The sequence below is a fragment of the Equus asinus genome, chromosome 26 (assembly GCF_041296235.1).
Source record: "Equus asinus isolate D_3611 breed Donkey chromosome 26, EquAss-T2T_v2, whole genome shotgun sequence".
Taxonomy (NCBI): domain Eukaryota; kingdom Metazoa; phylum Chordata; class Mammalia; order Perissodactyla; family Equidae; genus Equus; species Equus asinus.
The window spans coordinates 42,521,508-42,536,214 of NC_091815.1; the positions used below are offsets into that span (position 1 = coordinate 42,521,508).

Below are 14,707 nucleotides of genomic sequence, written 5' to 3' on the forward strand. Positions count from 1 at the left end.
CCACTAGCCCCCTGCTGCCCTCTGCCTCCCTCTGACCCATCCTCTTCACCAGCTGCCCTGGACATACTTCTAGACTGCTCATCGGACAAGCCACATCCAATGCTAGCCCTTGGTGGCTGTGCCAGGCCTATGATGGGAACTGCTGCTGACCAGGGTTGAGTCCAGTGGATGTGTGGGGTAGACAGAATAGTGGACCCCAAAGATGTCCACACCCTAATCCCCAGAGCCTGTGAATGTTACCTCATATGGCAAAAGAGACTTTGCAAATGTGATCAAAGATTATGAGATAGGGAGATTATCCTGGATTATCCAGGTGGGCCCTAAATCTAATCACAATGGTTTTTATAAGAGGGAGGCTGAGAGCCAGAGTCAGAGAAGGAGATGTTATGACAGAAACAGAGGTCAGAGTGATGTGGCCACAAGAAATGGAATGAGAGTAGCCTCCAGAAGCTGCAAAAGGCATGGAACAGATTCTTCATTGGAGCCTTCAGAAGGAATGCAGCCCTGCATACACCTGATTTTACCCCTAAGACTCACTTTGGACTTCTGACCTCCAGAACTGTGAGATAATAAATGTGTATTGTCTTAAACCACTAAGTCTGTGGTAATTTGTTAAGCAGCAAGTAGAAAACGAACACAGTCTCCATGAGGCACTGGGAGGTCTCTCATTTTCCAGCTCTGACCTGTCTCCCTTTTGCCAGAGCGAGGGCATGCCTCAGGCCCAGAGCCTCTGCCTTCAACATTGTCAAGCACAGTTTAACCACAGTGGTCTGTCCAGGTATTTACACCTGGAGTTCTCTTCTTTTTCTGGCTAGCTTTATGTTTTGGTTGAGGCTGTCAAGTTTCCTTATTAATAAATGGATCTAAGCAAAAACAAGTGAGTAGATGTTAATCAGTGGTTCTCAACCAGGGAGAGATTCTGTGCTCTGGAGAACACTTGACAATGTTTGGCAACACTTTTGTTGTTACACATAGGGATGGGGGTTCTACTGGCATCATTAGGTGGAGGCCAGGGATGCTGCTAAACATCCTAAAATGCACAGGGCAGCCCCACCCCCACCCCATGACAAAATGTCAGCAGTGCTCAGGTGAAGAAACCCTGGTGTAAAGAAAATCAAGAGGGGCTGGCCCCGTGGCCAAATGGTTAAGTTCATGCACTCTGATTCGCCTGCCCAGGGTTTCGCTGGTTCGGATCCTGGGCGCGGACATGGCACCACTTGTCATGCCACGTTGAGGCAGTGTCCCACATGCCACAACTAGAAGGACCCACCACAACTAAAAAATATACAACTATGTACTGGGGGGATTTGGGGAGAAAAATGGAAAAAAAAAAATTGGCAACAGTTGTTAGCTCAGGTGCCAATCTTTTTTTTTTTTTTTAAAGATTTTATTTTTCCTTTTTCTCCCCAAAGCCCCCAGGTACATAGTTGCATATTTTCAGTTGTGGGTCCTTCTAGATGTGGCATGTGGGATGCTGCCTCAGCATGGCCTGATGAGCGGTACCATGCCCACGCTAGGATCAGAATCGGCAAAACCCTGGGCCACTGAAGCGGAGGGCAGGAACCTAACCACTCGGCCGCAGGGCCAGCCCTCAGGTGCCAATCTTTTTTTTTTTTTAAAAAAGAAAACTGAGAAGTACAGGTGCCACATGCAAGAGGCAAAGGTCATCATTTGGGCAAAGTGGGACTGGGCTTGGAGTTAAGTGAAAAAAGCCAGTCATAAAAGGCTACATATCCTATGATTTTCTTTCTATAAAATGTCCAGAATAGGCAGATCCATTCAGAAAGTAGAGTAGTCGTTGCCAGGGGCTGGAGGAAGGGGAAATGGGAGTGACTGCTAATGGGTATGGGGTTTCTTTTTGGGGTGATGAAAATGTTCTGGAAATAGACAGTGGTGATGGTTGAACAACTTTGTGAAAATACCAAAAACACTGAATTATATACTTTGAAACAGTTTTATGCTGGGTGACTAATATCTCAATTTAAAAATTACAATAGGGGCCGGCCCGGTGGCACAGCGGTTAAGTTCGCACATTCCACTTCTCTGCGGCCCGGGGTTTGCCGGTTCGGATCCCAGGTGCGGACATGGCACCGCTTGGCAAACGCCATGCTGTGGTAGGCATCCCAAGTATAAAGTAGAGGAAGATGGGCCTGGATGTTAGCTCAGGGCCAGTCTTCCTCAGCAAAAAGAGGAGGATTGGCAGTAGTTAGCTCAGGGCTAATCTTCCTCAAAAAAAAAAAAAAAATTACAATAAATAAATAGAGTGGTCAGTCGAGGCCTCAAGGAGAAGGCAGAATTCAAGGGAATACCTGAGGAGGGGAGGGAGTGAGCCATGGGGCTTTCTGGGGAAGAGCATGTGAGGTGAGGAACAGCAGGTGCAAAGTCCCTGAGGAGGCTTGTGTGGCTGGGGTGGAGCATAGGGGAGAGAAGGGAGAGGAGGGTAATGGGGCTATATCTTGTGGGCCTAGCAGGCCATGGTGCGGACTTCGTCTTTTCCTGTGAGTGATGCAGGGAGCCACAGAGGGTTTTGAGCAGGGGAGGGATGAAATCTGACTTGGGTTTTTACAGGCTCCCCCTGGTTGCCATGTAAGGACAAACATTTTCCTCTTTGGGGCCCAGCTTGAATCTCTAAATTTCTGCAGGGTTAAGGAGTGTCTGAAGCCCCATGGCTGTGCCCGACTCCCAGACACAAGGAGCCTCACACATCCCCACCTAAGGTAGAGCCCCATATTCATACTTCCCTGGAAACCCAGGAGATAGCCTTGCCCCTTGTGACAGCCAGCCAGGGTCAGGGGGCTAGTCACTTAGCAAGGTCGCTGTCTGCCCCTCCTCCTCATCCTAATGACCCTGGCCCAGAGGCCTCTTGCCTATCCCTCCCCATTCAGCCTCTATGCAGACCCCTGGGGGAACTGAAGTTGCCAGGCGGTTAAAGGATGCAAAAGAGAGCCCACAGGAGAAATATTTCTGGTATACAGCTCAAGGTGGCTGCCTCTGGGTGCTTCTGGGGATATAGGCCATCTCTCTCTACATCTCTGTGATCATACCTTTCCTGTATTTTCTCCAATAAGTAGGTATTACATTTGGGAAAAGACATAAAATCGGAAGGCATCACGTTTTTGCTGTTACAACATTTGAACGACCTCCTTGTCCTAACACCTGGGCTGCGTTATCTATTGCTGAGTAACAAACTACCCCATACCATTTCATCAGGCCGTGTGTGCAGAACGGGATGTGGGCAAAGCTCTATACTAACCGGAGCTTCAGCTGGGGAGCTACAAAAGCTAGGGATGTCTGGGCAGCATCTGCAGCCTGGCACACAGTAGAGCTCCGGAAAAGTCTGCAGAACGGACAGCCCATTTTACAAATCAGAAAGCAGCCACAACACTAAGAGAACAGTTTAGTGGATACCAGGGGAAAGGTGGGGTGGGGGGTGGGGACAAAGGGTGAAGTGGTGCACCTACAACACGAATGACAAACATTAATGTACAACTGAAATTTCACAAGATTGTAACCTATCATTAACTCAATTTAAAAAAAAAAGAAAGCAGCCACAACTTCTGAGCGCTCGCTGGGCACCGCCCGGCCCTGAGCTAAGACCCAGACACGGACTGAGTCAGTCCTCGGCCAAGTCTGCAAGGCGGCGGCACCCCGCCCATTTGACAGGCGGGGAAGCGGGGACTCAGAGAGAGGAAGCCAGGCGTGGGCCCAATGCTCAGCCCTCGGGTGTCCAGGAATCTGCAACTTTTAGCACCCAGAGTCACCGCAAGGCTTCAGAGGCAGATCCGGGGCCACCCGGAGAGAGACGAGAGCCACAACCCCCCAGGAGGCGCTTGCAGATGGGGAAACTGAGGCCAGGCAGGAAAGCCTCGCCTCCTGGCTCAGCCCGTGCGGCCGGCCTCTGGGCGGCCGTCCGCGAAGCGGCCAAGGGCTCGGCTTCGTCCCGACGCCTCTCCCGCCCCGCGAGCCCCGCGAGCCCCGCGCCTACCACAGACCGGAGGATGGGAGGCCTCCTCCGGGGCTCTCGCCGGCCCTCTCAACGGCCTCGGACAGAGGCTCCGACGCGGCGCTGGCCCGGCAGACTGCCCTGCTAGGCCGCAGTCCACTCCAGGGCCGGCCAGAGCACCACCCCGCGCCCCTCCGCTCCGGAACCGACTAACCGATCCCTTCGCGGCTCCGCCCGGACCTGAGCTGCGGGGAGTCCAGCCGCTCGTCCCTCAGCGGAGCCCTGAGTGGGCTGCTCTGGGCGCCCGGAGGACTGCCGTCTCGATGGTTCTCCAGGCCGGCGCGGCGTCCAGAGACCCTTTCCCCCGTCAGTGACCGCCGGAGGAGGGCGGGACGCAGCGCCTTCCTTCCGCCTCCTTTCGGGTCTGAAGGAACCGGTAGGAAAGGCCAGCGCGGGGGCTGCAGGGAAATGGAGTTCCGCCGGCTCCGATCCGGACTCTAAGCCGGGAGGTTCTGCCGCGGAGAACCGAGCCAGGAGAGGAACAGGCGATCTCGTCTGGGCCTGAGTGAGCGTCCTGGTTACCATGACGACCGCCAAACCTGCCCCCTTTCCGGGTTTCACCGGGGGCGTGGGGCGGAGACTTCGGCTTCCGGGTAAAGCGGAGCCTTCATGCGATTCGCCATTGCCTTGGAGACGCCTCGCACCGTCCCGCCTTCCCATCACTTGGACGCTGGTGATTGGTCTTCCCAGGGGAGGGCGGGGCTTCCGGTCCGGGTCCACGCTGTCCCTCTGGACAACGTGCCGGACGGGGTTCAGCCTGAGAGCCCCGCAAAAGTTTGCGCTTTGACCTTAGACCCCTCCAAAGTCCCAATGGTCGGGTCCTCCCGGTTCCGTCACCTGTAACTTCCTAAATTCCCGTCTCTAGTTCTGCGAAATCCGATGCCTGCTTCTCCCCCAGTTCATGTCTCCGAGTTTCCCCAATATTGGTTTCCAGTCTCCAATTCCTGCTTCCGGGTGCCCCCAAATCCAGGTCCCTCTTTTCCCTGCAGTTAAGGCCTTGGAGTCCCCCACCCAAGACCAGGTCCCCGTTTCTCCCCCAATTTGTGCCTGACACCGCCAAACTGCAGCCACCGGGAATCCGTGTCTGAGACTGTTCTGAATTCATATATCTGGTCTCCAAAATCTGAGATTCTACACCGACTAATTCTGGATATGTGGATTTCCAAAATATGTTTCTGGGTTTATCCTTAATCCAAGCCCCTGAGACCCCCTATTAAGACCATGTTCCAAGGTTCCCAAACTCAACCCAGTTCCTCAGCTCTATTCTTTCCCCAAGTGCTGCAAGTGAGGGGACAGGTCTGGATCTGATCCAGCATTGCCACCCCAGCCCTACACATTCTGCCCTGTTGCCCCCACCCCAATTCTGCAGAGCCACCCTGTACATGTGGTCCCAACTGACAGCTGAGCAAATTGAGTTTGGGGAAGGGGCTTAGGCTAGGTCACCCAGCAGGTTCTGCCTTGAGGTCCAGAATTCCCACTGCTGTAACAAGCACCCTGGCCAATCCACTCACCTCTGTGAGCCCATCTTGAGACATGCTGGTCAGCGGCCAGGGCAGTGGGAGGCCCAGGGCAGGGGGAAAGATGAACTTGTCATCTGCCAAGGAGCCGTGGGAGTAGGAAACAGTCTGACAGGAGAGACAGTCCTGCGGGAGTTGGAGGAGCAATGAATATGTTTGTTGTGTGTTCATTTACTTGTTCCTTTACTCAAGCAGGCTTGGAATCAAGACTAGCCCCTCCTGGGTAATTACATGGTCCCTCCTGAGCAGACTTTTCTCTGAAGAGGGAGGCGCCTAAGGGGCAGGGAGAGTCCCTCTCTGGGTCATGCCAGATCCAGTGGGAAAGCCTAGAGTTGACTGAACTCATTGGTTCATTGAGCAAATATTTCTTGGGCACTTTGTACGTGCAAGGATCCCTGAAACTGATGGAGACACGATGCAGAGAGGGAGGAGAGGCCAGCCAGGACAGGTGAGGCCAGGCTCTGGGGCCAACTGCCTTAGAAACCCAACTCTGCCCCCTTTTGCTGTGTGACACTGGGCAAGTTACTTCACCTCTCCGGGCCTCTGTGACTATCTGTAAAATGGAGTGCCCATCTTATAAAGTTCTGAAGACTAAGTGATCTGATTCCTAGACTCCTAGTGCCTGCCTGGGGTCAGGGAGGGGCTTCCCAGGGCTGACCTTAGTTAGCAGGTGGCCAGGAAGAGGGGCAGACTGTGGTAAGGAGGTCTTCTGAACAGAAGACAGCATGACTAAATGTTCTGAGTCTGGAATTGGTGTGTGGTGGAGGAGGGAGGCCCTGCCACTTGTGTCTGCCTAAAGTGCAGAGTGGGAGCAGCAAGTCCTATGAGGGACTAGGGAGGTCTGGCCCACACACCCACCCATTGTTTATTCAAGTTACTTGTGAGCAGACACTGTGAGCAGGTTCAGCACTTGCAGCTGAGGACACAGCAAGGAACAAGCCAGACAGACTCCACCCTCATAGAGCAGCCAGACCGACAGGGCAGAGGAGACGGCCAGGGAACAAGGCAGAGAGTGCAGGGGTGGCATCATAGACCGTCACCATGGATGGTCAGGAAGAGCCTCACCAAAAAAGTGACATGAAAGCAAAGATCAAGATGAGGGAGAGAGTCTTGAGGGTATCTGGGATCTATTATTTCCTGAGGCTACTGTAGCAAATCACCACAAACTTGGTGTCTGAAAACAACAGTAACTTATTTTCTCACGGATCTGGAGACCAGAAGTCTGAAATCAAGGTGTCTGCAGGTCCATGCTACCTCTGGAAGGCTCTAGGGGAGAAGGCTTCCCTGCCTCTTCCAGCTTCTGATGGCTCCAGGTATTCCTTGCCTTGTGGCCGCATCACTCCAATCTCTACCTGTCTTCACGTGGCTTCTCTGTGTTGTGTCTTCTTTTTCTTTTTTGAGGAAGATTAGCTCTGAGCTAACTGCTACCAACCCTCCTCTTTTTGCTGAGGAAGACTGGCCCTGAGCTAACATCCATGCCCATCTTTCTCTACTTTATATGTGGGACGCCTACCACAGCATGGCCTGTCAAGTGGTGCCATGTCTGCACCCGGGATCTGAACTGGCGAACCCCGGGCTGCCCAAGTGGAATGTGCACACTTAACCGCTGCGCCACTGGGCCGGCCCCAAGTGTCTTCTTCTTCCTATAAAGATACTGCTATTAGATTTAGGGCCCACCCAGGTACTCCAGGATGATCTCATTTTCAGATCCTTAATTACAGCTGCAAAGACTCTTTTCAAATAAAGTCACTTTCACAGGGCCCAAGGATTGGGATGTGGACATATCATTTCAGGGGCCACCATTCAACCTACCACAGGCCAGCATCCCATGGGAGCAGATGGTGGCTGGGTCAGGGTGGACCATGATGGACCTGCCATGGGCACAAGACCAGACTTGGGACTTGGGCAGAAGCAGGCCTGGCCTGGCTCTGGAAGGCAATTGGGTAGATCCAAACCTAGCACATTTCAAACTGGATGAGATCCAGGTTGGCATTTTCAATGGACATCCCAGATGCTACTAAGAGCAGTGAGGAACAAGTGTGAGGAGGACAGGAGGCCAGCTGATAGCAAGACCAGCTAACAGACGGGCAGACAGGAGAGGCATCTGCCTGGACAGTGGAGATGTAGTCTGGTGGGGCCCATGGGGTGCCTTCTGGGAGGTGGGGAGCCTGGGCCAGGGCTGGTCAGCTCAGGGTAGACGTGATGCACCAGAAAGTGAGGGGGCGGGGCGCCCTGCAGAAACTTTCCACCCTTCACCCTGAAAAACACAGTGCCAACAGCCCTAGACGTACAGGGTCAGACAGATCTCATCCCTGTGTCCTGGGGACCTGGAGAGGCTGGGCTACCCCAGGATTGGCAGATGCTGTGTGAATCTTAGCTATGCAAAGTAGCCCCCCATCCTCCACCCCATGAGGCTTTACTGGTGGACCTCCATCCTGCCCTCCAGGGCATGGGGGGAGGTCACACTTGTGAGGTCTATAAAGATGTCCACTATCAAGCCACCACAAGTGGCCAGGCCACAGGCTCCAAACTGGCCTTGTCTGATTCTGTTCTCATGTCCACACTGAAGGGAGAAACTGAGGTTCAGAGGGGTGGGCCCCTGTCAGTTCCTGAGGAGAAAGAAGCTGGGTTGGGGGGCCCCCCTCGGGATCCTGCTGAATGTGGGGGCGACAGATGCCTCTGCCTATTCCCTGCTTCCTCCCAGTCAGCGTCTCCCTAGGGCCTCCCCAGGACCAAGGAGGAGCCCAGTTAGTCCCTTCCCAAGCCCTCAGACCCCAGTGGGAAGCCCGAGGATGCTACCCTGCACTTATCAGGGTGGAGGGCAGGGGTAAGGGCCATGGGCTGCGGGGGCCAGGGGCCTTGGCCTCAAGGTACAGCTTCTGTGCCCCCACTGGAGACTGAGCCCGTCTAACCTCGTGCCCAGGTCAGCTTCAGGGTCTGTGTCCTGAGCATGAGCTGTGACTGACGACAGTCCAAGGGGACCCAGAGTCTCTGGTCTGAACTGCTCCTGGAATTGGGGTCAGGGCATGGGTGAGCCTTTACTGTCAGTCAGCAACAAACAACGCGGCCGCTCAGCACCTGCTTTTTGCACGCCCAGATGGTGGGCAAGTGGAGCTGCTGGGGACCATGGAGGACCACCTGGGTCAACTGGCTGGGCCCCTTGGGGTCTGTGTAGGAGAAACACGCCCCTGGAGGGTGAAGTGGGCACCAGGACATGGGGAGCCCCAAGGGGCCCTGGAGACCAGCTCCGCCAGATGCCCCCTCATGCCATCCTGCTGGCCAGCATCGGTGTGTGGCCACAGAGATTGTGGCCTCTGGGAAACCCATGGGTGGAGTGCACGTCCCAGCTCAGCTCCAGGGTCTAGGATTATTAAGCACCAGACACGCGAGGTATGCGAAGGGCTGGCACATGCTCTCCAGGCTGGCCGCCGGGGTCACTGGGTAGGGCTGCAGAGTGGGCAGGGCACCCACCATCGTGCTGACCCCCTGCACCCCGACCCCCACACCTCCCCGCCTGCGATGACGGTACAGGAGATGCGGGGGTCGTAGAGAGACAATGGGAGGGACTCCGGCATGGGCTGAATGGAGGGGTCAAGCGGGAAAGGGTCCCGCTTGGAAGCTCAGGCCTGCAGCCACCGCGGGCGTGCGAGTGTGGGGGAAAGGGACCCACGATTAACGCCCGCGCATGCGCGCGGGACCCGGGACTAGCGGAGGGCCGCCGTGACCACCCGACCCCACTCCGCCGCCCACGGCTGCAGCGCGCGCGTGCCTGTGAGGCGGCCGAGACCCGGGAGAGGAATGAGACGGTGCCGAACCGGCTCCCCCTTCTCGAAGCCCGCGGCAGGTGGGGCGTGAAGTCAGCAGCTGAACAAAGCAGCGAGCCGAGGTTCTAGCCTCACTAGACATGGCGGCGTTGGCCGCACGGAGTTCTCTACGCTTGTGCCGGGGCACCCCCAAGAAGGGCAAGTACGGGACGTCGGACATCCGCCAGGCGTGCTTGTGGGGCCGCTTCTGCAAGTGCGCATGCGTCGGGGTGTACGCGGTCCGTTTCGTCCTGAGGGCAACTTTACATCCTCGCTGCGGATTGGTCCGTGAACATCCTGTGTCCTTTTTGCGCATACGTCACCGCCGTTGACCCGGAAATGTTCGCTCCCGTTAAAAGCGCCGGTCCGCTGCTTGCGGCCTCTTCCTGTCTGTGCCAGGGCGGCGCGTGGTCTACGCTGTGCGGCAGAGTCGTCCGGACTGCGCCGTCAGGTGAGGCCACCGTGGGGTCGGGGGTCGAAGGGCCCCCCCAGGATCTTCTGGGGAGCCCTGGGCGGGCCCCGAGACCTGGGGCTTCCGTCTTGGGGCCTCAGCTGTCTCCGGAAAACGTGCTGAGGAAACGGGTGGGGGCGCGGAGGCAGCTGCTCCCGCCTCGTTGCTGGGCCCCGCCGCCTCCGCAGCCGTTCCTCGCGGCGGGCCGGGCACGTTGGTCAGGCCTCAGCAGTTGTACGTTGAGATGGCAGGTCGCCGTTATTCTCAGATGCGTGGTGCTCTCTCTGGTCCAGGCACGGCTTTCCCCTTACTAGCAGCCTCCTTGGTGTTCGACATGAACCGCAATCTGCGTCGACGGTGCGCAGAATTTGTGCGGTGATCCTTGACGCGTTTCCATTTGACCGATGAGGAGGCTGAGTCCAAGGCAGTTGCTTGACTCGGGGTCGCAGAGGTCGTTAATGACATTTCTGGGATTCGAACTGAGGGGATGTGATGTCAGGGCGTGTGGCATCATCCCCTGCCCTCCTGTGGTGCGTGCAGCAGCTGTGGAGGCTTGGCCCCAGGGATTCTGCGTGACAGACGGATGCTGTTTGTTGGCAGCTGCGTGGTTTTTCTAGTATTCAAAAAGGTGGACCCAGATGTTCACGGCCGTTCTTGGTTCCTCGTAACTTCCCAGTTCACGGAACGTGCGCCGGCCTGAGTCGGGTGGCTGTGCCTGGGCTGACGATTTCTGTCCCTAGGATGACCGAGTGGGAGACAGCTGCGCCTGCGGTCGCAGAGACCCCCGACATCAAGCTCTTCGGGAAGTGGAGCACTGATGATGTGCAGATCAATGACATTTCCCTGCAGGTGAGCGGGGCCTGGTGGTTGTGCTCCCCAGGTGGGGGTGGGGGCCCGCGTGGATTCTTTCAGGAGGGGTCATTTGAAACTGGTAGCTGCCCCACTAATTCAAGAGTTGAAGACGTCACAGGTGAAAGAGGAATCCCTGGACTGCCACACCCACTACGTCCATTTTTCCTCATTTCCTGTTGAGAGGTTGCTACAGTCTTTGTCACAAGATAGTCCTTTCCTCAGCGAGCATTACATCCTGCAGAGGTGATGGTGGTTTTTCCTTTGGTACTAAAATACACGTAATGTAAAATTCACTACTGTAATTATTTTAAAGTGTAAGAGTCCATCGTTCTTTTGCATCCAGTTGTTCCAGCACCACTTGTTTTTTGTTGTTTTGTATATTTTTTCTTTTTCTTCTTTTTTTTTTTTTGAGGAAGATTAGCCCTGAGCTAACATCTGCCAATCCTCCTCTTTTTGCTGAGGAAGGCTGGCCCTGAGGTAACATCCATGCCCATCGTCTTCTGCTTTATATGTGTGATGGCTGCCACAGCATGGCGTGCCAAGTGGTGCATATAGGTCTGCGCCCGGGATCTGAACTGGCGAACCCCGGGCCACCGAAGCAGAATGTGTGAACTTAACCGCTTTGCCACTGAGCCAGCCCCAGTACCCATATTGTTTTACACTTGGCCTCATTAGGACTTTTGTGGGCCCTTCATTTTAAAAATAAAAATTGTATTTTGTGACTGCATTGGTATAAAGACAAGTAAAATTCAGGTTGGATTATGTGCATTTTTTCCCTTTTACATTTTAAAAGGAATCAGAACATTTTTGTTGCCTCTAAATAAATCCTGAGATCAAGACACTATATCTGCTGGAGAATTCAGCCCTGTCTTTCACCCTGAATGCCTTGTAGATCTGTTTTCCTTCCTGGGTTCGTTGGGAGGGGCCACAAACTTAAAGGGTCAGAAGGTAAACGTTTCAGTCTTTGCGGGCCACGTGTGTCTTTGTCACAGATGTGTTTGCTTCCTTGTTTTTCTTTATTTGTAGAACCTTTCAGAAATGTAAAAGCTATTTTTCACTTTTCCCTGGTGCTCTTTTAGGGGCTGAAGTCAGCATGCTACCAGAGTCCTCACTTGGTACTAAAAGCTGTGCAGGGCTCCACTGTGGGGCCAGGCAGTTTGACCAAACCCTCGCAAGACATTTGGTGTTTGCATTTTTTTCCTGCACAGTGAAGCACTGCGTGAACAACCATCTGCTTGCTGTTTGTGCAGATAGTTCTCTACAGGGCAGACATCAGACTGTCATGCCCACATCAGAATCCCCTGTGTTCTTTTACTCCTTACATTCGAACATGTTGTTTGTGTGTGTTCTCATACGTAAGTGATGGGGGTACGTTTCACTGTGGAACTGTCGATAGCAATCCTCTTCATACACACATAGTTCCTCCGATTCTAACCCCACTAACATTTTTGGTGTTTTCTAGGCATTTTCTTGGGAAATGTATGTATAGGAAGGATTGTTGAATGATTCTTTTAAAGATTTTATTTTTTTTTCCTTTTTCTCTCCAAAGCCCCCCAGTACGTAGTTGCGTGTTTTTAGTTGTGGGTCCTTCTAGATGTGGCGTGTAGGATGTCACCTTAGCGTGGCTTGATGAGCAATGCCATGTCCGCGCCCAGGATTCGAACGAGTGAAACCCTGGGCTGCCAAAGTGGAGCGTGCAAACTTAACCACTTGGCCATGGGGCCGGCCCCCTGAGTGATTCTTTTAAAAGGGTGATTCTCTGGGGTGACTTTTTTCCTTTCTTTAGGGGACACTTGACAATGTTTGGATACATTTTTGGGTGTCAAATACTGAGAGTGTGCTACTGGCATACTGGATGCTGCTAAACATTGCACGGTGCACAGGACAGCCCCCTACAACAAAGAATTATCTGATCTGAAGTATCCGTAGTATAGTTGAGGAACTTTCTTAGAACTGGGATCATGGCTGTAATCTTCTTACTTCACCCTCCTCCCTCCCATTATAAAGTAAGTGCTTTTCTTAGTGACTTGGTAAAGTCACTTGTTTAGGTTTTATTTTTTCCTGGCAGGCAGGAGCTCACAACCAAGCCCGTGAAGGTGGGTAGAGGCTACCCTGACTGGGTGCTCAGTCCCTCTGGTCCCTGGCCAAGGCCCCTCCTGCTCCTGACCATGGTATCTCAGTCCCCTCTCCCTTTTCTCAGGATTACATCGCAGTGAAGGAGAAGTATGCTAAGTACCTGCCCCACAGCGCAGGGCGCTATGCTGCCAAGCGCTTCCGCAAGGCGCAGTGCCCCATTGTGGAGCGCCTCACCAACTCCATGATGATGCACGGCCGTAACAATGGCAAGAAGCTCATGACCGTGCGCATCGTCAAGCATGCCTTTGAGATCATTCACCTGCTCACCGGCGAGGTAGGGTCCTGGAACCAGGCGGGGCAGGGTGTCTTTAGTACCCCCTAGAACCCAGAGGCTGCCTCATGGTGTGCCTGCAGGGTCCTCCCAGGTTTAGGGGTGAGGAGAAGGAGGGATGTGGGCCGGATGTCAAGCTCATGGCCGCCCTCTCTTGTAGAACCCCCTGCAGGTCCTGGTGAATGCCATCATCAACAGTGGTCCCCGGGAGGACTCGACCCGCATTGGGCGAGCCGGAACAGTGAGGCGGCAGGCTGTGGATGTGTCCCCGCTGCGCCGTGTGAATCAGGTGGGCCTGGGGCTTTGGGCGTATGTGGCTGGGCAGGAACAGCTACTAGGCCCTGCTGGAGTCCTGTCTGGGGCAGAGGCTGACAAGTGGGAAGGTTTGTCCCTGTCTGCATGTTTTACCTGGAGTGTCATTTCCTCCAGGAAGCATTCCTGGATTCCCGCCCTGTGCAGGGCAGATTCTAGCTCTGCTCTCCTGGGCTGCATTTGTGCAGTTTCATTTAGGTATGTTTTTACACGCTGTTTTGTGTTTTTTGTTTTCTTGGATCATTTGAGAATCAATTGCAAACATTCTAACCATTTCCCTCTTAATGCTTTCAATGAGTATCTTTTTTTTTTTTTGAGGAAGATTAGCCTTGGGCTAACTACTGCCAATCCTCTTTTTTGTTGTTGTTGTTGAGGAAGATTCTCCCTGAGCATCCATGCCTATCTTCCTCTACTTTATACGTGGGATGCCTACCACAGCATGGCTTTTTGCCAAGCAGTGCCATGTCCGCACCCAGGATCCGAACTGGCAAACCCTGGGCCACCAAGAAGCGGAACGTGCGAACTTAACCACTGTGCCAGCCCCATCAATGAGCATCTTGGCAAGGATGTTCTATCCCCGCCATCACCCCCAAGGAATTCAACAGCACTTGAATATCCACTTTCCTTCACTGTTCCAATTTATGCAGCTGTCCATAGCATACCCTTCATATTCAATTCAAGGTCCAGACCAACAGCACACATTGCGTTGTATTTCCTTGTCATGGCAGGTCTCAAGTCTCCTGTCATCAGGGACCCAACTTCAGCCTTTGTGTGTGTCTACACTTGTTTTTGTGGTCATCAGTCTGATCCAAGATCTGGTGGCATGCCACCTGGGCAGTGCTGTGTGTTCCCACAGTGACTTGTCTCGGTGGGCCAGTGGATGGCAGCACGGTAGCCAGCATTTGTTGGGGTCAGGGTACTAGAGGACCATGCCCCAGCCTGGTTTGGGGACATTCTCCACCCCCAGGCTTAGCTGAGTCCTTGCTCCCTAGGCTATCTGGCTGCTGTGCACAGGTGCCCGTGAGGCTGCCTTCAGGAACATCAAGACCATCGCCGAGTGCTTGGCAGATGAGCTCATCAATGCGGCCAAGGTGGGTGAGGACACTGGCTGGGGTGGGGGGCGGTGTCTAGGAGGTGGTCCTCCAACATTCAGAACTAACCATCTGCCTCTTTGCAGGGCTCCTCCAACTCCTATGCTATCAAGAAGAAGGACGAACTGGAACGTGTGGCCAAGTCGAACCGTTGATTGCCCGACCACAGCCCCAATAAACCTGTTTGCCTTTTGGGGCAGCCCCACCCGCCTGTACCACTGTCTGTCCTTGGGGGTTGGGGGTGGGCAGGATGGCCCCTGTGTCCTGCACA

General features: G+C 54.1%; 1 protein-coding gene across 1 annotated transcript; it reads left to right on the forward strand.

Moving 5' to 3' along the window:
- Positions 1–8,619: 8,619 nt before the first annotated feature.
- Positions 8,620–14,641, forward strand: RPS5 (ribosomal protein S5). The gene is made up of 6 exons (XM_014865632.3): positions 8,620–9,774; positions 10,515–10,623; positions 12,827–13,036; positions 13,194–13,322; positions 14,338–14,436; positions 14,523–14,641. Exons 2-6 carry the CDS (start codon positions 10,516–10,518, stop codon positions 14,589–14,591), a joined length of 615 nt encoding a protein of 204 aa, XP_014721118.1. The 5' UTR covers positions 8,620–9,774; position 10,515; the 3' UTR covers positions 14,592–14,641.
- The last annotated feature ends 66 nt before the right edge of the window (positions 14,642–14,707 follow it).

Excerpts from the sequence above, each read along its gene's own strand:
- RPS5 (XM_014865632.3), top strand. The coding sequence starts at position 10,516 with ATGACCGAGTGGGAGACAGCTGCGCCTGCGGTCGCAGAGACCCCCGAC. Across the intron at positions 13,323-14,337 it reads CGCTGCGCCGTGTGAATCAG|GCTATCTGGCTGCTGTGCAC; the intron begins GTGGGCCTGGGG and ends CTTGCTCCCTAG. Across the intron at positions 14,437-14,522 it reads AGCTCATCAATGCGGCCAAG|GGCTCCTCCAACTCCTATGC; the intron begins GTGGGTGAGGAC and ends GCCTCTTTGCAG.